At 45.8% G+C, this 24,203-nt stretch overlaps 2 protein-coding genes across 2 annotated transcripts; both read right to left on the reverse strand.

Annotated features, from left to right (window-relative positions):
• Positions 1-610: 610 nt before the first annotated feature.
• LOC118077220 (F-box only protein 4) lies at positions 611-11,134 on the reverse strand. Its single transcript, XM_035100719.2, has 7 exons — positions 10,477-11,134; positions 8,887-9,122; positions 7,731-7,951; positions 4,928-5,000; positions 4,105-4,274; positions 3,691-3,869; positions 611-2,510 (listed from the first exon to the last, which is right to left on the reverse strand). The coding sequence occupies exons 1-7, from the start codon at positions 11,110-11,112 to the stop codon at positions 2,421-2,423; spliced, it is 1,605 nt and encodes a 534-aa protein (XP_034956610.2). The 5' UTR covers positions 11,113-11,134; the 3' UTR covers positions 611-2,420.
• A 456-nt stretch (positions 11,135-11,590) lies between these two features.
• Positions 11,591-20,538, reverse strand: RIMOC1 (RAB7A interacting MON1-CCZ1 complex subunit 1). The gene is made up of 6 exons (XM_035100718.2): positions 20,375-20,538; positions 19,350-19,456; positions 17,319-17,465; positions 15,306-15,437; positions 14,465-14,579; positions 11,591-13,814 (listed from the first exon to the last, which is right to left on the reverse strand). The coding sequence occupies exons 1-6, from the start codon at positions 20,469-20,471 to the stop codon at positions 13,528-13,530; spliced, it is 885 nt and encodes a 294-aa protein (XP_034956609.1). The 5' UTR covers positions 20,472-20,538; the 3' UTR covers positions 11,591-13,527.
• Positions 20,539-24,203: the final 3,665 nt, after the last annotated feature.

The following is a 24,203-nucleotide window of genomic DNA, read 5'->3' on the forward strand; positions in this document are numbered from 1 at the left end:
GTCTGCGGGCAGGTAGGGTCTCAGCTTGCGTACCAGATGGAGCTGATAAACAGCTGCCCTGGATACAGAATTGATGCAATGCATAGTTAGAACTGTAGAATTCGCTTCCACAAGAGGTAGTAATGAACAGCATGTCTTTAAAAAACGGTTAAGACCAAGGTTTCCCAAACTTGAGTCTCCTGCTATTTTGGGACTACAATTCCCATCACCCCCAACCACTGGTCCTGCTAGATAGGGATGCTGGGAGTTGTAGTCTGTCACGGTCCGGTCGACGGGCGGTTGAAGCCCTGGCTGAGGACGTCAGGACCAGAGGCAAGATGGTGGTGTAGAAGCAGGAACAGGTGCAGGGCTGGGAGTCCAGCAGCAGGCAGTTGCAGGGTCAAGGAGCCGGGCGGAGGCGAAGGTCTGGGGGGTTGAGGAGCAAGGCGTTGGCAAGGCGAAGGTCCAAGGGTCTAGGAGCAAGGCGAAGGCAAGGCAAGGGTCCAAGGAGCAAGGCGTCGGCAAAGCAAAGGTCCAAAGGTCGAGGATCAAGGCGTCGGCAAGGCAAGGGTCCAAGAGTCGAGGATCAAGGCGTCGGCAAGGCAAGGGTCCAAGGAGCAAGGATCAAGAGGCCAGATGCAACCAGGCAGGGATAGCGTTGCTGTGGCCAAGAGCTGAAGGGAAATGCTGGGCTTTTATCCCTCCCAGCTCCTGCCACTAGGTGCAGTGAGGTATCAAGTGGCCTCACCTGGGTGGCCACTCCTTGCTTCTCCAGCACAAGCTGAGGCAGGCCCCAGTCCTGCAAAGCACTACAGGCCCCAAAGCCCGACTCCTGCCCAAACTCCTGACATAGTCTAAATAAACAGCTGAAGACCTAAGTTTGGGAAACCCTGGTTTAGACAAATGCATGGAGGATAAGGCTATTGATCACTGCTAGCCATGATGGCGATGCTCTTCCTCCACTGCTGGAGGCAGTATGTATTAACTACAGCTAACTTTTGGAGGAGTATTTTGAGTTTTTCTCCTTTGTTTTATTGTATCCGGTGCCACGCCTCCCTTGTTCTGTTTTTCATTTACCAACTGGCAGATTCTCACAGTAAACACGCATCACTGTGAGAAACAGTAGACACACATGAAGAACTTTATCCACCCAAAGACATGGTGAAATTCTCCTTGCCGCAAGTGGGCATGCAGTAATGCGTATGCGACTGAATGTGTTTCTAAAAAGAAAACCTTTTCTATAGTCGGCCAAACTCAATGACCTTCAAAATACCCCCTCTGTATAAGCGGACATTTAGTAGGGCATTCAACCTCATATGGCCAAAGGAAAAACCTCCATAGTATTTTTTTTCTTCCTGCAATGTTCCAACAAAAAGAGTAAACAGAAAGTGCTGTGATATCATTTTATTTGTCCACTTTCACTTTTCACCTTTTTCCTTCTGAGAAAGCAATATTTGTAGTTTCCAGTAGAACTGGGTTCAGAAAGGCATTGCATTACATTTCAAGTCATTGTGTTTGGTTTTTGTGCGAGTTAGAGAACAAGAGGTAAGGTTTGATTGGTTGTTCCCAGGGAATTTGACCAGAGCAAGTTTCTTTGTTGTGATGTTTTAAGTGGTTTTCTGAGACATACAATGAGAGAGAGAGAGAGCAAAAGAAAGAAAGAAAGAAAGATTTTGTATGGGTTTGACCACTGAAGAAGGAAAATCATTTTCGGAAACATGTTGGGCATTAACAATAAACTTGGGTGGGGGCACATGGCAAACTTTTCTCTTATGTGCACTTGATAAAATGGTCATTCATATTCTCCACTCCAAGAGGTCTCCACCAGTTACCCATCTATTGTACTGTTGCAGAGATTCCACTAAACATGTGCATTATGGTCCAGAATTACCTGATTAAAACCTTGACATTCCAACCTGCACCATAAACAGCCTAAAACAACTAGAATCCAGCAAGTTTGGCATCACCACGTGGCATCTTTGGGCAGCTGCCAGTCCCTGCCCCCCCCCTTACTTTTTAAATAAATAAATCTGGTGCTCAGGACTGAGTGCCTACCACCGTAAATCTCCGGTGCTGCTCCGGAGCAATGTTACATTGCAGCCAATGTGGGAAATTTAAATGGCAGCAGCCTGGCACCTCTCAGAGGAGATTTACTTTTGGTTAAGTCTGCCAATGGGGAGGGGCACTAGCATAAGAGGAGCGCCTCCGCTATGCCAGTGCCCCCCCTTGAGGTATAACCCCTCCCTTTTCTGTATTATCCAGTCGGCATTTTAAATAGCAACAGGCTTAAGGGCAGTGTTGGTCCATGTTAGGCACAAAAACCTCTTCTCAGCTCATTCCAAATTAGGGAGAAATTGTGCCCGCCTCAAGTCTTGCTTGTAAATAAGACATTTGTTTTCTTTTTCTTTTAAACCACACTGGCATTTGTAAACATGCCTGATTCACTGGGCATTTTTACATTCGGTTTGTTCCAGTAGCCACTGAATTCCATCTACCAGTCCATCCAACGTGGAAACTTCAGTATCCTGAACCTGTAAAAGCCAAGAAAGAAGCAAATGTCAGTATCTTACGCAAAGCTAAGGTGCTTGAGGTTTCAGCTTGATCAGCATGGAGCTTAAAGCCTGCTTTCTGCAGGCATTGCCTCTGTGAGCGAATTTCCTGTGGGGTGAACCGTTTTACACTGTTTATCTGGCCGGCATTGGCTCCACCAGTCACCAGCTAAAGCCTGCTTTCCCTTGGCAATGCACAACTCATGATGCATCTTAAGGCTGCCAATCGGCAGCTGCATCTCTGCCTGTCCCACACCTGATTATCACATATGACATCAGATGTGGGCAGGTGAGCACAGTGCAGGGAAAATGCCCTTGTGGGTTAAGTCTGGCCTGCAGGCTGCTATAGACATACAGCCGTACCTTGGAAGTCAAATGGAATCCGTTCCGGAAGTCTGTTAGACTTCCAAAACATTTGGAAAACAAAGCATAGCTTCTGATTGGCTGCAGGAAGCTCCTGCAGCCAATCAGAAGCTGCGGAAGCCCTATCGGACGTTCGGGTTTCAAAAGAACGTTCGTAAACCAGAACACTCCCTTCTGGGTTTGCGGCGTTTGGGAGCCAAAACATCCGAGTTCCAGGGTGTTCAGAATCCAATATATGACTGTAATCCTTTGTAAAAAGAGGGGGGGGAGCCATCTTGGTACAGTACAGGCAGTTCTGTAACCTACGGTTAAATTCTATACAGATCTACTCAGAAGTCAGTCACATTGGGTTTAACAGGGATTACTCCTGGGTTAAACCACAGAGCCTAGGGCTTGCCGATCAGAAGGTCGGCGGTTCGAATCCCCGCGACGGGGTGAGCTCCCATTGCTCGGTCCCAGCTCCTGCCAACGTAGCAGTTCAAAAGCACGTCAAAGTGCAAGTAGATAAATAGGGACCGCTACAGCGGGAAGGTAAACGGTGTTTCCGTGTGCTGCTCTGTACGCCGGCTCCCTCGGCCAATAACGCGAGATGAGCGCCGCAACCCCAGAGTCGGTCACGACTGGACCTAATGGTCAGGGGTCCCTTTACCTTTACTCCCATATAACTGAGAGCCTCAATTACACCAAGTGGAATAATAGCGCTTCCAGAATCCATTGTCAATCTGTTTCACAATTCCGAAAGTGGAATGCAGGCTGGGGCAGATACTTAAACAAAACAAACAAGGGAAAAAAATGCTACCATCCATGGCTGCGGGCCAAGCAGGTTCAGCTGCAGCTGATGCGCCATGTAAACACAAGGAATCCTCTCAATCTCAGCACAGGAAACGCAGGACAGGACAAGCAGAGGCCTATCTGTAGGGCCAAGGGCTGGGTCAAGCATTGCTGCCAGCCAGTCAAATTCAAGTTGACGGTTTTGTCCTGCAAAAAGAGAGTGAGGGAGATAAAGGATTTGCCACCCTCTGCCAGCTGTACCCTAAAAGCTATGCTGGCATCATTCAGAAGCTCTTACATTTATTTAGTTTGTAAAGGTTTTCATTGGTACAAAGCATATACACACAACAAACCATACAGGATACAACAGATCACCCAACAGATTGGGTGGTATAGCCACATAATTATTCCTTTTTGACCCGCATACCGCAAAGCTCCTTACTTTTATCTGCCTCGGCATCTGCAGCGTAGATGAACCCATCGATTTGTCTGCACATGTTTTTAACGTGCTCAGTCAGATTGTAATGCGTTTTCCCATCAACACTGGACTCCGCAGAGAACATCTTGTTGACAGGATCAGTGTCCTCTTCCTTCGCTCTGAGCCTTTCCTTGCTGGAAAGAGAGGAGAGAAACCAGTTTCTTCAGAAACTGTGCAGGCAGGCAGGCAGGCAGGCAGGCAGGCAGGCAGGCAGGCAGGCAGGGAGAAACTATGCAGAGTTGAAGTTGTTAAGGACTAGTGCAGGCATCCCCAAACTGTGGCCCTCCAGATGTTTTGGCCTACAACTACCATGATCCCTAGCTAACAGGACCAGTGGTCAGGGATTGTGGGAATTGTAGTCCAAAACATCTGGAGGGCCGAAGTTTGGGGATGCCTGGACTAGTGCCTTAAGAAAGAAGAGTGTAGTCTTTTGTACACATCTAGGCCAAGCTGTACAAGCAGACGAACAATTCACAGGTCTACTCTGGCTCTTGGAGATCCAAGTTCCCACATTCCTGCTGAGTGAACAGAGCAAATGAGGCCATGTCCCAGATTGTGGCCAAAGGTTTCCTTGGAAGAAACTTGCACAGAATGAGTACTTCTTGAAATGGGCTTGCTCTCCTCTTGAGACAATCCAATTGGTGTTTGAAAATTCCTGTGTGAATCTACATGATGATGGAATCTAGAATTTTCTTCTTTTGGGACAATCCTATCCCCATTGGAATACCGTTACTCGAGAAGAAAAAAGGAAGCAAGCAAAAAAGGAGCACCCCGGATAACAGCTTACCTGGTTTTTGTATACAATATCAGAATGACGAATTTCTGACCATTCAAACGAAATGTGACTCCTGAGCCTATTCCTGTTTGAAACAAAGAAAGAAGAAATGAAAGGTGAAGAATTTGAGACATGTTCAAATCTGGTAGGTTTTCAGAAGATCATTATTATTATTATTAATATTAATATTAATATTTTTATTATTTGAATCCTGTCCATCTTGAGGGCATCCTGAGCAAGTCTGCAGATGACACCAAATTGGGAGGGGTGGCTAATACCCCAGAGGACAGAATCACACTTCAGAATGACCTTAACAGATTAGACAACTGGGCCAAAGCAAACAAGATGAATTTTAACAAGGAGAAATGTAAAGTACTACACTTGGGCAAAAAAAATGAAAGGCAGAAATACAGGATAGGAGACACCTGGCTTGAGAGCAGTACATGTGAAAAGGATCTAGGAGTCCTGGTAGACCACAAACTTGACATGAGTCAACAGTGTGATGCAGCAGCTAAAAAAGCCAATGCAATTCTGGGCTGCATCAATAGGAGTATAGTGTCTAGATCGAGGGAAGTAATAGTACCACTGTATTCTGCTCTGGTCAGACCTCACCTGCAGTACTGTGTCCAGTTCTGGGCACCACAGTTCAAGAAGGATACTGACAAGCTGGAACGTGTCCAGAGGAGGGCAACCAAAATGGTCAAAGGCCTGGAAACAATGCCTTATGAGGAATGGTTTAGGGAGCTGGGTATGTTTAGCCTGGAGAAGAGAAGGTTAAGGGGTGATATGATAGCCATGTATATTAGAGAAGGGTGAAAGGTTGTTTTCTGCTGCTCCAGAGAAGCGGACACGGAGCAATGGATTCAAACTACAAGAAAGAAGATTCCACCTAAACATTAGGAAGAACTTCCTGACAGTAAGAGCTGTTCGACAGTGGAATTTGCTGCCAAGAAGTGTGGTGGAGTCTCCTTCTTTGGAGGTCTTTAAGCAGAGGCTTGACAGCCATATGTCAAGAATGCTTTGATGGTGTTTCCTGCTTGGCAGGGGGTTGGACTGGATGGCCCTTGTGGTCTCTTCCAAACTCTATGATTCTATGATTCATCTAACTGGGTTGCCCCAGGCACTCTGGGCAGGCAGCTTCCAATAAGTAAAAAAGCATAATAAAATATCAAACATTAAACATTAAAACAAAAACATTAAAAGGCTGCCTTCAGATGTATTCTAAAAGTTGTATAGTTATTTATTTCCTTGCCATCTGAAGGGAGGGCATTCCATTACAAAGAAGGCCCTCTGCCGGGTTCCCTCAGAGGCAGCCTAGTGTGTCATTTGAAAGCATGAACTGGAAATTCCCCAGATATAATAGATTGGCACTGATATTAGGCAAACTGAAGCAGCTGCTGTTTTAAGTGTCATGGACAACAGACTGGGTTTTTTTGTTTTGTTTTTAAATTGTGCAATTAATTATTTAGGCTCTGCTCCAGGGAGGGACAGAAGGGCTTAGGTAAATTTTCTAATTCAGGTGCTGAAATAACTTGACCAACCCTGGCTTTGGGCGTGTGGACAAATAGGCCAACTTGATCCTCTACTTTGTTGTTGTTGTTTAGTCGTTTAGTCGTGTCCGACTCTTCATGACCCCATGGACCAGAGCACGCCAGGCACTCCTGTCTTCCACTGCCTCCCGCAGTTTGGTCAAACTCATGTTCGTAGCTTCAAGAACACTGTCCAACCATCTCATCCTCTGTCATCCCCTTCTCCTAGTGCCCTCCATCTTTCCCAACATCAGGGTCTTTTCCAGGGAGTCTTCTCTTCTCACGAGGTGGCCAAAGTATTGGAGCCTCAGCTTCACGATCTGTCCTTCCAGTGAGCACTCAGGGCTGATTTCCTTCAGAATGGATAGGTTTGATCTTCTTGCAGTCCCCGGGACTCTTAAGAGTCTCCTCCAACACCATAATTCAAAAGCATCAATTCTTCGGCCATCAGCCTTCTTTATGGTCCAGCTCTCACTTCCATACAACACTACTGGGAAAACCATAGCTTTAACTATACGGACCTTTGTCGGCAAGGTGATGTCTCTGCTTTTTAAGATGCTGTCTAGGTTTGTCATTGCTTTTCTCCCAAGAAGCAGGCGTCTTTTAATTTCGTGACTGCTGTCACCATCTGCAGTGATCATAGAACTCAAGAAAGTAAAATCTCTCACTGCCTCCATTTCTTCCCCTTCTATTTGCCAGGAGGTGATGGGACCAGTGGCCATGATCTTGGTTTTTTTGATGCTGAGCTTCAGACCATATTTTGCGCTCTCCTCTTTCACCCTCATTAAAAGGTTCTTTAATTCCTCCTCACTTTCCGCCATCAAGGTTGTGTCATCAGCATATCTGAGGTTGTTGATATTTCTACTTTAGGCAGCAAAAAGCCACGGCTTGGTCCTGTCAAATATTAGTCCTCCATTAATTCACAGAAGCACCAACCTGGCCAGCATGCTTTAGGAGGGACAATAGGTCAGTGGCAGGACACAATACCTGGAACCTCCGTCAGGCCAGCCCAAGACATGCCGCTCCCTGAGACAGCAAGACAATCCACTGGGCCATCAGCTGAATCTTACATCAATACTGGTGATGGGAAAATATATTCAAAGGGTAGCTTGGTGTCTACAGGGGCAGGCTGCATAACACACACACACACACACACACACACACGTCTCCAGTTGAACTACATTCTGTAGCAGGGTCAACAAACATCCCCCTTCTTGAAGAAGGCTTCAAATGTTCACCATGGTCATTTTCGTTTGCTTGCTTAAAAGAAAAGAAAACTATGTTACCGTGCATTTGTCTAGAAGGTCTACCGGCCAGCGGCAAAATATGTGGGCTCGCCATCATTCTGTGCACCAAAGAGTCGTCCAGGTTTTCCAAGCCCGGCCCAAACATTGCAAAGCGAGGCTCTGCCTGCGTGGTCAGGGACTGGAGAAAGGAAGTGACGGGTCCGTAATAGGGCCGGCTGGCTTTTGGACATCTTTTACGCCTGGAGTAACACTTCTTGTACCTGTGTAAAAATTAATAATAATAATAATAATAATAATAATAATAATAATAATAAATTATTTATACCCCGCCCATCTGGCTGGGTTTCCCAGCCACTCTGGGCAGCTTTGACAGAACACCAAAATACAATAATCTATTAAACTTTAAAAGCTTCCCTAAACAGGGTTGCCTTCAGATGTCTTCTAAAAATCTGGTAGTTGTTTTTCTCTTTGACATCTGGTGGGAGGGCGTTCCACAAGGCGGGTGCCACTACTGAGAAGGCCCTCTGCCTGGTTCCCTGTAACTTGGTTTCTCCCAGTGAGGGAACTGCCAGAAGGCCCTCGGCACTGGACCTGAGAGTCAGGGCTGAATGATGGAGGTGGAGACGCTCTTTCAGGTATATTGGCCCAAGGCCGTTTAGGGCTTTAAAGGTCAGCACCAACACTTTGAATTGTGCTTGGAAATGTCCTGGGAGCCAACGTAGGTCTTTCAAGACTGGTGTTACGTGGTCTCGGCGGCCGCTCCCAGTCACCAGTCTAGCTGCCGCATTCTGGATTAATTGTAGTTTCCGCAACAACCCACCCCATAATAATGAAAACTGATTGCCAAATCTTAGGAGAAGTAAGGCAAGTCTCAGCATGCATTGAAGGGCCCCACAAAGAACACAAGAAAATGCTCAGTGCTGAGAACTCAGAGAGCCCAACAGAATTTAATGATATATTAATGGGCAAGCATATAATTGATGCCATGAGTTAAATAATGTTTACAAAAAGAGGCTTTAGCATGAAATTGTACCTTTAATTTACTTATTACTGAAGAGTGGCCCATTAATGTATGCTATCATAAATCCTTTTCCTTTTTTGTTTAAAAATAATATATATTCGGAGGCATTCAGCACAATCCTTCATATGCCTATAAAATGTATGTTACCTGTATGGAATTTTAGAGCATACTTACGCAGCCATGTAGTCACATGAGGCACTATTATGCAGCTCAAAAACGGATTTATTAAATATGTTTGCATCAGGGACTGACTTCCAATCAACAGAATGACAGGAAGGAAGATCGTGGATGAGAAAATAACGCCATAGCAAGGGATCCTGGATTGTTAGACTCCAGTAGCGATTGGTGCTTCCCAAATTACTCAGATCTTTGGGTGTGAGGAAGGACATGATGTATAACTTCACATCTATCTGGAAAATAAAATTTAAATATTTATACAGAAATCATTTAGGAAACATAAAAACTTAACAGCAGCTCCTGACAAAATTTCCCCTTTACATATATGTAAGAATGCATATTTTTAAAACAAGATTTACTGCAAAATATATGCCAGCGGTATCAGAACCAGGCAGATCTACACCATGTATATAGAACCCACAAAGTCCCTGAAAGAATCTTGGGAATGGTAGTTTCCCCCTAACAGAGCTATAACTCCCAGTACCCTGAACAAACAAGAGTTCCCAGGATTCTTTGGGGGAAGTCATAAGCTTTAAATGTATGGTGTGAATTTGCCCAGCAATGGACCTCCAAATAAAAATAATAATGGCATAATAATTATAGACAAATAAGTCCCTGGTCTACCTAATAATGTCTCATAACAGCCAGACCTCTTTAATCACTGGATCCAGCAAGTATTACAATTTAATCAAAGCTAGGGGTGCTAAACAGGGTGCCAGACATTTAATCCTTGGATCCAGCAAGTGTGAAAAGCACACCAAGCCAGGTAATCACCTGGGTGATTGGTCATTAAGAGAGCAAAGGTCACTATGCAAGATGCCAAATGGGTGGGGCCCTCCCCCAGCTCTCAGATAAGGACAAAAGCCTGCGTTTGGGAGCACCGTCCTAGAGGAAAAAGATGCAGTCTGGAAAGGCAGAGGAAAACCCACAGAAGATGTTTGCTGCAATCCAAGGCTGTGGGTATGGGGGAAACAAGACCCTTTTGGAGTGTAACAAACATAGGTGCCAAGTTTTCCCTTTTCTCGCGAGGAAGCCTATTCAGCATAAGGGAAAATCCCTTTAAAAAGGGGATAACTTGGCAGCTATGAACAAAGGGGTTCCCCTGACTTCATCAGCACCTGTAGATTGACTGGGATTAAAGACTGGTACACATTTAGGACATTTACCCAGGTTTACACTTTACATGCTAATTGCTGGTGCTCATAAATCCACAGATTCCAATACATCCAATGAGATGACATTCTCAAGATCCAGTCTTTACACCTCCACCTCTTTGCATATCTCCCTTTCTAATACATACGGAGTCTGTCTTATAACATATCCCAGTTGTAACACAGAATTTTTTACTTAAATCCTAATAGTCACTAAACCTAAACATTTAGCACTACAGATCTATTATAATATTAAAATAAAATAAAAATTGGAAAGTGCAACTGCGTAGCGTCAAAGGGGCGGAGCCGTGAAGGGACCAATGGGAAGCCGAGCGAACAGGAAGTTCCAACGGGGAACTTTTGTCAACACTGCTGGAAGCGGTGGCCCTTCGCCTCGCTGGGATGCGCCAGGCGGACTCGGGGGAGGCGCGCTTACCGGCAGGGCCTCCAAGGCGTTGGGTGTCGTCATTGTCTGCTTCTCCTCCTCCTCTTCCCCAGCGCGATCGTCGCTCTCCGGGAGCCTCCCCGGCTGCTGCTGCTGCTGCTGCCCCCACTTACTGCGCAGGACGCGGAGGCTGTCTCGCAGGAGCGTCTCCAAGCGCTTCCAGTCCCCGCCGCCCTGCGCCATCGCTCCGGGGCGCACCGGCGACTCTCCCCGTCTCTTACTTAGCTGCTTCTTACTTAGCTGCGGTTCAGCATCCACGGCACTACAGCAGCTTGAATCCTGCGCCCTTTGGCGTCGGAGCCCGGATTCCACCAGGAGGTGGGTCTCAGTAGGAGGAAAGCGGCGTTCGCGCAAAGACGAAGCGCGCTGTGGCTCTCTGCGGCTGCTACTTGCGCGCAAGTAAGAAGGGGAAGTCTGAAGAAGAAGCCGCGCCTCCCACCGGGATTCTGCCTCCAGTTTGTTCTGGAGGCGTGGAAGGCATTCCGGCCGCCTCCCCCGCAGTCCCGCTGGCAACTGTGAGCTGCTGCTCCGGATTCGTGGCCAGCGCCACATAGTCTCTTGTATTAGCGCGCGAGCATCGCAAAAGCGAAATAAAAATGCAATAAAAATACGCTCCAAAGTACGCATGAATAGTGGTCAGGGATGATGTGAGTTGTAGTCAGTAACACCCGCTGGTTGGCTACAGTGGACAAGCGGCAAGCTTGTTTTCTGCTGCTCTAAAGGGTAGGGCCCAAACCATTGGCTTAAAGTTGTAAGAAATGTGGTTTCAAGCTCCACTTTGGGCAGAGGGGGTTGGACTGGATCACCCTTGTCCTCCCTTCAAACTCTGCAGTATTCTATTGACATGGCAGGAGTCACCAGCACTTCCACAAATCCATTCCATTCATTATCTCCCATCTGTTTTCAAACACCCCATCCCATCCCCCCAGCTTTTTCCCCTTCCATTTTTTGCCTCCCATCAGCTCTGTTCCTCAGCCCCACCACCCTATGCAGCTCTCAATCTTAAAAAAGAACCAGCAGACTTGGCTTTGAACATTGTTTCAAAATGATACAGAAATGGTACCTGACCTAATTATGACTACAAAAATTACAATTGCAAAAAATAAAAAAACTGGAGCTTACCTCCTATTATTTTTGAATCACTCAAAAAGGTCTTGTCTGTTGTAACAATGGCTATATCAACCTACTATAGGAGAATGCAAACTGACCCACTAAATTTATGGAGAAAGGAGTATTCCTGATATACTGGAATAATACGGTAAGTACAATGACAATGTACAACCTTATGTTGTTTTTCATTTATTGAAATGTTATTGTGTTGGATTTTCTTTTGCAATGATACATTTTTATTTATACAAACTTAAAAAATAAATAAAAAGAAGCTTCCATTGCACACCAACTGTTTTTAAAAAGCCTTAAATGTTGCACGGAGAGAACAGTGATTTTCAAGGAGCTGTCCGCCCTGCTGTCATACCAAAGTCGTGCCAATTAGGCCCTTTATAAACCTTATGTAGGATACAAGCATATATTTGTTAGCCCTCCCCTGCGGCATGCAACAGTTCCAAGGTGGGAAGCTTATTCGGTTCTCTTCCACCTAATCCACGTAGAAGAGGGAAAGTATGAACAGGCAGCAAAATGCAAAAAGGGTTGTCAAAGAACAAAACATTGCCAGAGCAGCCCAGCAAGGACTGAGCGCGTTCAGTGGCCACATGATGCTGAGTGGCTGGGAGAATGAAATATTCTAGAAAAGGCAGACAACCCAGAAACAGAGCACTTTACTGAGACATTGCTGCAGTTTTCACTTTTCTTCTCTGCTGGGGAGCAGAAATTCAGCAACATCAAAGTAGCTCCAGACATGGTAGCAACCCTAGAACTCCTGCAAACATGGAAATGACATCTAATTTTTATTACGCATCCTTGTGTGCTGCTTATCTCTGTGCATGGGACTGATGCCAAACTAGGTTTCCTCCAAAGTCTTAGGTATGGGTAAAATAATAATAATAGCAATAATAATAATATATAATGTAACTGCAGCTACTTGGTAATCATTTTTAGTTATTTCTACGCAATTTCACACGTTTTATGTACCAAGCAAAACTAAATTATGTGGATTTTAACCAGAACATTTTTCTTTGGTGCTGCTAACACAGCAGTATGACTTCACTCCCCGCCCCGGCGCACTCCATTGTCTCTAGATGGATGCCAACAACTTAGGTTTACCTGAAACTCTACCTGGAGACCTATACTCTGTTGGCAACTGGAGTAGCTTCAGAAGGATTACTGTAAAGTAACTTGTATGGCAGTTTCGTAAACTACAGAAATTAAGTCAAGATATACTCTGAAATGTTGTGTATTTGTTTATAGGCACAAATTATACCTTCAGATTTGCAAGGAGCTATACAAGGTTGCCCCAGTTTTGTTCTGGGAAAGCACACCATCCGCTTAAATCAGGGACAAGGAGCTGCCAGCGTCTCTGCCAACCCCAGCCCATAGCACCTTTCTACCTGGCCTTGGGTGCCTCCACCTAGGTCCCAACCCCCTCCTCTGCAACTCCCCCCATCTCCTCTGCTGCAAGCCAGCTACCTGCTTCCCAGTCCCTCCCTCATTCCACTCAGCAAAAGCGATGGCTGCTGGGAGAAGGAGAGTTGGGAAGCTCTAGTTGCCATTCTTTGCGGTCAGGCCTCCAAGATCCCTGGTGGTTTTCTTGACTCTCAATTCTCTCCAGCAAAAGCGGAAGCTGCTGCAAGGAGAATGAGTCAGACAAGATACTGGGAATAGGGGAAGCGAAGGTGGTGGCGTGAGCATCCTTGGCACCTAACCCAACAAACATTCCTATCGCTTCAGAACTTCCAAGGCCAACCGTGGTTAAGTGAAGATTTGGGGGAAGGGGGAAAAGTAATTTGTGGGGAGAGGGGGGAAAAAGCAGTGCTCTAACCACCCGTGTCATGTGGTCCCCAATTGATTATTTGCAAGGGAATGTAGCCTCTAAAAGGAAAAATAATGGCCTCTCCCCCCCCCATTTTTCAGTGGCCTTCAAGTCAATTAGGCAGAAAACTGCTTGAAATAGTCCAGTATGAGCTTTGCATTTTTGGTATCCCAGTCATGCAGCCTCAACGGTCCTTCGCACACAGTTATGTATTTCAAGAGCACTTTCTCTCCCATCTCTCGATAGTCCAGAACTTCGCTCTGTGAGCTTCCGGGTTGCTCCCTGCTCGATCCTGCCTCTACGCTTCGACTTCGTTCCTTGACTTCTCTGCAGTACTTCAGTCCCCAGTAGCACATTTCCCCGCAGTACATCATAGCCAGCAGGTGGGTGTCGCTAAATATGCCTGCCAAAGGTAGGGAAGAGAAGCAGCTGAAGGCGAGCTGTGTTTCTGAATAGCTACAACTTCCATCTAATACAGGCATCCCCAAACTGCGGCCCTCCAGATGTTTTGGCCTACAACTCCCATGATTCCTAGCTAAGAGGACCAGTGGTCAGGGATGATGGGAATTGTAGTCCAAAACATCTGGAGGGCCGAAGTCTGGGGATGTCTGATCTAATAGCTACATTTCGCAAATGACAAGGCTGCAATTTGTGAGTGACAAACATACAAGAGAAATCCCTAAAACTGCACCAAAGGTAATTTTGTGTGTGTGTGTGTGTGCGCGCGCGCACACACACACACACACACATAAAACAAAAGTCAGCATTTAGTTGAATTATTCTGTCCCTCTTCACAGGTTCTGTAGTGTGCAGCATAAAGTTCCCAAGATGCTGGTCACAGATGGCTTATTCCAACTGGGATACCAATGTAGTCCTTGTGGAAAGGGGAGTGTGCAAGCCAGCGGCCCATGCATGGAACAATAAAGCCATGGTTTAGCATTGTGCCTGACCTGGGCTCAAGTGTGGGTGTAAGATTGTCTTTGATTTGTGGTTCTTTTAAACAACTCCTCTAAAAGAAAAGGAGACCAAAAAAGCACCATACGGAACATTTACCTTCATGTATTAATCTAGCCGTGTCTGTGTCTTGAAACACAAAGTCCTCAATGGGGTGATCGGAACATCTGAACTCAAGCATCTTCACCAAGTACTGTATTCCTTTGGTAAGAAACTGAAGGAGAAAATATAAGCACTGCATTTTATGTATTTAGTCTCAAACTTCCATTTCCTCATTCTGAAAGAATGTCCCCTCCCCCTTCTTCTAGTCACAAAGCTGAAAAAAACAGTAATAAATATATGACAAACAGGACTCAGTCATAGCATGACAGCCGTCGGGTGCAAAAGAACCGCTTAATTTACACAACTCCTAAAGAAGGCAAACACAAGCTGTTGCTTTAATACTGAGCCAGGCGACTGGACTTTACAGCTCAGTATTATCTACACTGATTGGCAGTAGCTGTTTGGTGTCTCAGGGCTGGGCAAGACTCCTGTCAATGGCAAAGATTGAACCTGGACCTTCTGAATGCAAAATACGGGGTCTACCACTGAGGTACATTCCTTTACCTACAGTCAGGTAACCTTTCAAACCTCTCTTGTATACTAAGGAAAAGAGACAAACATTGAATTGTAAATTAAATCTGGACGAAGACTGGCAGGATCTATGCAATCCCAAACATACTGGGCTTTATTTACCAAGTTAGTTGCATGACGTCAACTAACACAGCAATCCTAACCCCGGCAGGGCAGCAACAAAGCGTGATGGAGTGTTGTAGCCACGGCTGTATCCGCAGTCCTGCCACTCTGCTGGGCAAGACTGAAGGCAAAACCCTGCTCTCTCTACCGTTGTCTCCAAACAGACGGGTTCCAACAACAACTTCTTCAGCAGAAAGGGGTTTACCTTTTTAAACAAATCGGTCTTATTCATCAACCTCTCCTTCCTTCCTTTCACCGTGTGGCAAAACATGTAGAGTAAGGCTCCTCTCCTCCAGTAAAGGCATTCCAGCAATTCTACACCAAGCACTGCGAGTGGCTGGAAATGAATAAATAAATCTGATATCCACATTGATTAAGATGCCTAAACCTTGAATAAAAAGGGCAAACATAGCATATTTGGGAAAGAGTTGGTGGAATGAGTTTTGAGTTTAAAAAAATAGTGTTTCATATCTTTTAATATGAACGTCTCCCAACCGCATGAAACAAATCAGATTTGTATGCTGTATCCACACTCTCAGGGATTCAGATTTACAAGACACAGGAAACCCAACTGTTTGTAGAACTACATATATTGAACAGAGCTGACTGGGTGCACAACTAAAACTCTTCCACACGCAAAGCCTGTCTCAATTTATTTCCCCCCTGGGCTTCCCTCATTGCATTATCTCCATCATATTCAATTACAGTGGTACCTCGGGTTACAAACACCTTGGGTTACAAACACTTTGGGTTACAGACTCCGCTAACCCGGAAGTAGTACCTTGGGTTAAGAACTTTACCTCAGGGTGAGAACAGAAATCGTGCGGCGGCAGCAGGAGGCCCCATTAGCTAAAGTGGTACCTCAGGTTAAGAACAGTTTCATGTTAAGAACAGACCTCTGGGACGAATTAAGTTCGTAACCAGAGGTACCACTGTACTGCCTTAAAAGCAGCTGCACACATTTCACTCACGCTATTGGAAGCAGGTAACACACCAAACTTTTTTTTAAATTGTTTGTTCTTTTTGCAAAGTATAAGTGTCATTCCCTGGCTTATCCACAAATATTAGTTTCATAAATAACATTTAAAGAGAAGCAGTTGCTTGAGATCACACCCTTTCCACTAACGAAGGAACTCACATCTCATCTAATTAATCTTCAGGAGTTACTTTTGCATCGGCCTTCCTGCAGCAGCTTCCCTAGGTCAAAGATGAGAAATCTGCGCCTGTCCAGATGTAGCAGAACTACAGCTCCCATTATCTCTACCCATTGTCCATACCAGCTGGGGCTGATGGGAATTATAATCAAACCACATCTGGAGGAATGCCAGTTCCACATCCCTTCAACTCCTGCTGCCCTATTCAACAGATGGGAGGTTAGGCCAGAACTCGAGGGCGTATCAGTGTGAAGTGACATCTCTCTCCTTCATGGATATTTGAGACCCTGTTCCTGAATTTAGTTTTCATTTAAAGAGAGAAAAGGTCATTGGCCTTTTACTGTGGCAAAATAAAACAAAACAAGCAGGCAGGGTCCTATCAGAATGGGTGCAATCCAATGTACCCTTGAGCAAATCTTACTACAGTGAAACTTTCTTCTGCATGGAATATGCATAGGATTTGTGTCACACTGCCTTCCAGTAATCTAGCTAATGAGTAGAAATGCACTGAGGTAAAATGATGAGCAATATGTGCTTATTTTAAATATATAATTTCTTTTTCTTTTATTAAAATTCAATCTTAAAGCAACTCAGTGGGTGGTATTTAACTAAGTTTTACTCAGAGTAGAGCCACTGAAATTCATGAACACAACCAGGCGAGTTCCATTAATTTCAGCAGGAAATTACTCGGAATAAAACTTAGTTAAATAGCACCCAATAACTTTAAATTATGTTATGTTGCCTTTATTTAGATGCAGGCCACTGTATTGCATTATCCTCACACATCTTAGGGACCCCACCACCAACACAAAAATTCTGGCTTGAGGCCTGACAACAGTGAATTTCCCAAAATAAAAGTTAACACAGTTCAACACAACCATCAGGTGTCAAGTTAGTACTTATCGCTGACAATACCACTGAATGTTACAGGCTGAAAAATTTAAAACAAAGAAAATGGGAATACAATCTGAGCAGAGATACCGAAGGTAAGAGGGCTTAGAGGTTATTTTGTGTGTTACAAGAAATTTAAAGAAATATAAGCAAATGAGACTAACAGTACTCACTTCTTGAGATGTGCCACTTTCATCGATCAAGATCTCTGGCTCTGAAAGTGCGTTGATTAGATCCTCAACTTTCTGCAAAGAGGACTCCTCTGGAAAGTCCTCATCGACAAGCTGGTTCTCCTCAAAATATGTGATATCTAGGATGGCCTTTAAAAAGGTGGAAGAATATCAGCACCAAGGTCTGCAACCTGTTCTGTCCTTCCTAGTTGACTGTTCACCTTGTCAAAGTAAGCTCTGAGTAGTACTAAGTTAAGGCAACTTTCTAGGAAGGGGATTTAAAGCAAGTCTCTTCTACACTTCCCCATTCCTCTCCTGATCAGGCTGCAAGGATTTCTAAACCAGAAGTTTACAAACCACAGTGCAAAGGATGGATTTGCTAATGCCAGCATTGGGCTGGATTCAACCTGTACAGTGGTGCCTCGCTTAACAAACGCCCCGTAAGACAAAATTTTCGCTTAAAGAAAGGATTTTTCTAGCGGAGGTTGCCTCGCTAGACAAATTCGTTTTACGAAAAATTCGTCTAGCGAATCGTGGTTTCCCATAGGAATGCATTGAAATTCAATTAATGCGTTCCTATGGGCAAATTTTTTTAAAAAAAAAATTCAATGCAGTCCTATGGGATTCGCTAGACAAATTTTTCGTTATAAGAATAGACCCGTGGAATGAATTAAATTCGTCTAGTGAGGCACCACTGTACAAGTATTTTCGTTGCTGTATCCTGGAATCCCTTTCCCAAGATCAGGATAGCATGTTAGAATATATAAATTGGGGGGGGGGGGGGACATGCATCACTGATCACTGCAAGACCACATTTACCTTCAACACTTCCAGGTCACCAATACATACTGTAACCTCAGAATTTGAAAATTAAACATCCTGCGGTGGATATTAACATAATAGGTCTGCTATTCTGTGCCTTGACAAATATACTGATGCAATGAATCAGCTCAGCACCTCAGTTTTAAGGCTGTTCTGGAAGGGCTCAACTTCAGTGGTATAAGACATGTTTTACAAGCAGAAGGTCCCAGCTTCAATCTTTGGCATTTCCAGTTAAAAAGGAATTAGGTTCTAGGTGGTAAGAAAGACCTTGCAATGTTGCTGCCAATCAGAGTGGGCAAAACTTGACTTTATCAATAAAAGCCTGATAAGGCAGTTTCCTATGTGCCTGCTCTACGCTGGCAAGAATTTGTGCTAGCAAGTATTGCTGTGTTTATCAACCACTGTCTTAAGTCATTTCACTTATATCTGGGGCAAGCAGTCTTAGCAAATCTAAGAACAGTGAAAGTCAGAAGTTATCATGTTATGGTTATATAACCATACCCAGTGCTTTTTTTCTATAAAAAATGTTTAGGGGTACTCTCTTTTTGACTCAAGAAAATCACCATTTTATAGTTCAAATTGGGAAAAATAAATACAGTAAATGGACAAAAGTGCAAAGATTCACAAAATGTTTAGGGGTATGCGTCCCCCTAGAAAAAAAGCACTGACCGTATCAAACCCTCTTAATTTCTTTAAAATAAAATTAAAAAATGAAACAGAAACAGTAACAGTAACTAAAATATATAACTACTCTACAGTTTAAGCCACAGAAAGATCAAGGCAGAAAACTGCATTTAAGCCAATTTAATAAGTCAATGGAATCACAAACATAAGCTCCTCTTAATCACCATTAAGCTAGTTTTTTATTTGTGTCACTGAAATTTGACAACAGCACCTCAGTTTATACATACAAGATAGGGTAAATAAAAATAATAATGTTTATACCATGCCCATAAACTAGTTCATGGACTGCACTGTCTGTTCCTTTAAAGTTAAACATACAAATCTAACATGTATTCACAGTGCTATTAATTTGAACCCCATTCCAGTTAAACCACAAACAAAGCATTTATTTCATAATGACTCTTTCACTGGGAAATTCTCTTATTCGCCCGTACGAACCATATTATAGTTCACATACTATGAATCCTATTGTCCAAGCATGCTCGAAATTGCAGCCTAAAAAGCTGAAAATTCATCACTGCACAGTACCTGCGTATAAAGTTGCAAGAGTTTAGAAAGTGTGCCATTTTCTCCAGGTTGGTTACAAAGGTCCGTCAAGTTTTCCAGTGTAGCAGAAGCTTGCATTAAGAAGGGATCTATTGATGAAAAGAGATAAAGACCTCATCAAAACACAATCCACATAAAACACTATTTCCCCACAAACATCATTGAGATCTCAAAGTATTCAGAACCTGTAAAACATTAGCGGCTCATGCAAAAGCTCCTGCACCACATGGGTGCAAAAGTTTTCATGTGACCCAGAGTTGTGTAGGGTTCAGGTAAAATCATACAGTGAGAAGGGACCACATGGGTCATCTAATCCAACCTCCTGCAATGCAGGAATCTCTTTCCCCAACATGGGGCTCCGAAGGAACTGTCTCATACTGAGCTACAAAGGTGCCACAAAACACTTGCCTGACTAGTACAACAATCCATTAGATTTTTTAACCCTTTCTGGATCCATGACCCCCAAGAAATTAGATGGGGCTCAAGTGTGATACAGAACCCCACCCCCCACCCCAAACCCTCACAACACAGATAATGAATTAGAAACCCTTTACAAATCCAGTATAAGGGCATCTGCTCTCAGCGGCAGAGCACCTCCTTTGCATGCCAAGACCTCAGGCTCATCCAGGTAGGGCTGGCAAGGTGCCTTCGACTGAATCCATCAGAGAGCCGCTGCCAGCCAGTGTTGGCAGCAACAAACCATATGCGCCCATGGTGTGGATCAGGCAGTTTCCTACGTCCTTAGATTTGCGATCCTATGCAGACCTAGACCTCTAAGCTGGGGAGAAGGCCATGCTTCTGGTTGCACAGCCATGGGCACATGCCTTAAAAAAGCCGCCGCCGGCGAAAAAACCCCCAAGAAATGGGAGGCTTTTAATTAAGAAAAAACAAACCCTAAAACCAAGGACCGCCCAGTTAAGCTAAAGGGGAGAGGGGGAGGTTCAATGCAAACAGGAAGCGCTTCTACCCCGCAGCGGTTTTCGCAGTTTTAACCACCCCGCTCTTACCCTCGAAGGCTTCTTCGCTTTGGCTCGAGCGCTGCAGCCTTCCTTTGAGCGCCGCAAGCCGCAGCCGCAGCTCAGCAGCGAAACCGGCCCCGGCCATATGAAACGCGCGGAGGTCGCTTCCTCCCAGGTCCGGGCTCGGAGCTGCTACGCAGACCACGCCTCTTTCTTTCTTTTCCTCGTCACGTGATATGCTCCAGCCCAAAGGAGGAGGAGGAGGATCGCCCCGCCGGGGAGGCTTTGTAGCCACGAGAGATAGGAAAAGGATAGAGGAGGGCCACTTGCCTGGATTCCTGGGTTTTAAACACCACCACCCCCAGCCATCGATACTGTAGGTCTTGGTCCAGATTTAATTCACAGTGGAGCATTTGTCTCTTTTTCTTTACAAGATCGGTTTGAAAGGTGACCTGACTGTGGGCCTAAAAAGGACTATACCGCCTGTTTTTTGGGGGGGGAGAAGAGTTGTTGTAAAGTCAACATCAGCTCTTTTTTGAGTTTTGAGTTTGGAAGTAAGAAAAAACAAACTTGAACGCTCTTTCAGAATGGGGGAGTGACGTTCTCAGCCTAAATATATAATATGCGTAGCACTTAATTCCACCCCCCTTCGGTTTCTTGAAGATGCTTGAGTTCAGTCTCACCACCCCATTGAGGACTTCTTGTTACAGACACAGACAAGGCTAGATTAATGATGAAGATAAACATTTCCTTCCTCTCCTTTTCTTTCAGAGGAGTTGTTTAGATTAAGAACCATAAACCAAAGCTATCTTGGATATATACTAGCTTAAGCCACCCATTATCTCTGCCTCCATAGGCCCCATCTATAATTTTGATCATTTTTTTGCCTACCTTATGAGGTGGGTGGCTAAGTAGGAAGGAAGCATTCTGGACTAATTAAGAAATCAAATACCGGTAGGAACAAGTTAAGGACGTGTATTTCTACCTGTGTCTTGCCATCTTCTAGATTAAATGACCCTCACAGGAAAGCAATAGTTGATAGGGCAATAATCATCAAAAGTAAAAACATAACCAATAAAATTTCTAGGGGATTTGATTTGTACAGTATTTTGGAGCAGGGGGTGAGAACCGTATGTTTATTACACCACGACTTATGGAACTTCCACGCGGCCGCGACTGCACCACCCATTGTGGGGAATTTGCCTTCTGCAATGCGCGCATGCGCTCGCTAACCCAACACTACGCCACGCTTGGTCACGAATCAAGAGGCGGAGTTACCGGGGGAGGCGGAGTCCCAAGGGCAAGGGAAGAGCAGGCCCGCCCTCGCGCCGCTTTGAATTGACTTTTGAATTCAAAGCCGCGCTCGGAACGCTGCCCCTCCCTCCGCTCAGCAACCGTCACTTTCCTGCTGTTAGCGGGCGCGGTATACCTTTTGGCCGCCCTCTGCCCCGCTCGCCGCGTCCTGTCAGGGCGAGGGAAAGGAGGCCTGGCGGGTCCTTGTCCCAGACTAGCCCCGGCGCTGAGTGAGGCAAAGCTAGGGCGAGCGGGCAAAGGATGTCGCCGCCGCCGCCGCCACAGCAGCAGCCACCCCGGCGGCTCCCGCTGCCTCTGCCCTCCTCCTGCTCCGGGTGTCGCGGCCAACAGACCAGAATAACTGATCTGTGCCGGTGGCAGAGCATGATCTTTGTCGAGGGGACATTCGCGCCGGCTGCAAGGTGACCGGCGTCCCCCTGAACTGCAAGGCTGCCGACGGAGGAAATGGGAGGCCCACGGCATTGCCAGCTTTGTCGCCGCCCTGGGGTACAATACCCGCCTCACCCGCGTGTCGGATTTCGACGCCTGGATTCAGGAAACCAGATGGCTAACTCTCCACGATGACCTGAGCTGCCTTTTGCGGGACCCCCTCCCTCTTTTGCTAGGATCCTTCTTAGTCCCAGAATAAAGCAGCTGAGAAAGAAGAGGAAGAAAAGGCGCCACCCCAAGCCGCAGCAGCGATGCCCTGCGTGCCCAAACCTTGTGAGAGTTCGTTGCCGACAGTGACAAAACCAAACCAACAACTGGATGCTTTGCCAAATTCTAAAAATCCGCCTGGTCACCGTTTTTAACAATGAAAAAGAGGAGGGGGCCGGTCACTCAGCCTTACCTACCTCACAAGGCTGTTGTGGGGATAAGATGGGGAGGAGGAGAAGTACGTTTGCCGCCTTAACTCTCTGGAGGAAGGGAGGAAGATACTGTAAATGGGATGGGTAGGTAGGTGGATAGGAAGACAGGTTAATACCCCTCCCGTTTCAAATAACTCGCTGACATTCTCTGGATACAGTTGTGGTGGCTCACGGGACCCTCAGGATCAGCCAGCTCAGCAGCATATTGTATTACTTGGAGCAGCCATGAACTCAGCTAGGTGGCCTTTGACTCCAAAGCCAACTGAAGGCATTCTGGAATTTCCCTGTCCATGCATGGCCCCCTTTGTGAGTTCACCAGCCCAGGGTTCTCTAGAACTCCCATTGGTTGATCTTCTGGAGTAGAAGATGCCCTGGGCAACTAAGGCAGTGGCATAGAGAGCCCTAGTGGCCGCATCTGCCTGCCACCTCCCCCTCAGCTGGCCTCCAGCAGAAGGGTGGAGGGACGCAGTGGCTCAGGTCCCCCGCACGCCCCCGCACTGGCGGCAAAAGCAGCATGCGGGGGGGGGCGTGACCGAGCCACTACGTCCCTCCTAGGCACCCTCCACCTGGAGGCAGCTGAGGGGGAGGCAGCGGGTGGATGCCAGCCTTGATGCACACACACCCCAGAAAAAACTGCCCAGGGCAATGCCCCCCATGCTATGCCCCTGAGTAGATAGGAAGACAAGTAGGTTCCTCTCATCTTCTAAAGAATTTCATGCCTCCGCTTTCCAGTCCCTGGCTGCACCAGTCCTTCATGTAGGTAATGGAGGGCAAAAAAACCCCAAAAGGCAAGTGGCACAGATGGAACTTAGCACAGCCATTATGATGGAGAAAGGTGCCACCCTGATGCCTTCCTCAGAGACACTGCGTGGTTCACAGGCCTCAGGATTGTGTGCTGCTGGAGCTGTGTGCCTCCTATGTTGCCCGCAAAGAAGCGTGGGACTTGCGCCCGAGCTGCTGCATCCCTCCCAGGCGCCCTCTGAGGGGAGGCGGTAGGCGGATGCCAGCCTTGCACTGCTTTTTCAGGCAGTGCAGGACCTGCAAGGCACCCAATCCGCCATGTCACTGGAGAGCCAGCCACAGCTAGCCTCAGTGACACTCTGGGAGGGGCATGCTGGCGAGACTAGGAATATCCCCCCCACCCAGTTTAGGATAGTCCACCATTCTACAGCAGAGTTTCTTTTCTTTTAGCAATTTGTTCAATTCAAGAACTATATGTCAAACAAAGCTTTAATAATAAAGAAAATTGTAACATAATAACATACTGTCTGAGAGAAACTAAACAGCATCATGAGGCAAGAATGACAGTTGGCCTGTCCGGATTCTTCTTGTTGTTGTTGTTTAGTCGTGTCCGACTCTTCGTGACCCCATGGACCACAGCACGGCAGGCACTCCTGTCTTGCACTGCCTCCCGCAGTTTGGTCAAACTCATGTTCGTAGCTTCGAGAACACTGTCCAACCATCTCGTCCTCTGTAGTCCCCTTCTCCTAGTGCCCTCAATCTTTCCCAACATCAGAGTCTTTTCCAAGGATTCTTCTCTTCCCATGAGGTGGCCAAAGTCCGGATTCTAGAGCACAACATGAAAGCCCTGCCCACCTGATGCCAGACATCCTAGTACTGTAAATGCCACAAATGTTACAATCTCCTCACTGTGCCTAATTTGAATCAATCAAATTTAATTTAGCAGGTAACTTCTCAAAACTTCCTTTCATTTC

This window comes from Zootoca vivipara, chromosome 11 (assembly GCF_963506605.1).
Source record: "Zootoca vivipara chromosome 11, rZooViv1.1, whole genome shotgun sequence".
Classification (NCBI taxonomy): domain Eukaryota; kingdom Metazoa; phylum Chordata; class Lepidosauria; order Squamata; family Lacertidae; genus Zootoca; species Zootoca vivipara.

Bases quoted from the DNA above. Each gene is read 5' to 3' on its own strand.
- LOC118077220 (XM_035100719.2), bottom strand. From the start codon at position 11,112: ATGCGTACTTTGGAGCGTATTTTTATTGCATTTTTATTTCGCTTTTGC. The intron at 7,952-8,886 runs GTAAGTATGCTC...ATTTTTACACAG, and splicing joins TCATGTGACTACATGGCTGC to GTACAAGAAGTGTTACTCCA. The intron at 5,001-7,730 runs GTAACATAGTTT...TGTTTCAAACAG, and splicing joins ACCTTCTAGACAAATGCACG to GAATAGGCTCAGGAGTCACA.
- RIMOC1 (XM_035100718.2), bottom strand. From the start codon at position 20,471: ATGGCCGGGGCCGGTTTCGCTGCTGAGCTGCGGCTGCGGCTTGCGGCG. The intron at 17,466-19,349 runs GTACTGTGCAGT...ACCTTTTTAAAG, and splicing joins TCTTGCAACTTTATACGCAG to GCCATCCTAGATATCACATA. The intron at 14,580-15,305 runs GTAAACCCCTTT...TTTCTCCTTCAG, and splicing joins AGACCGATTTGTTTAAAAAG to TTTCTTACCAAAGGAATACA.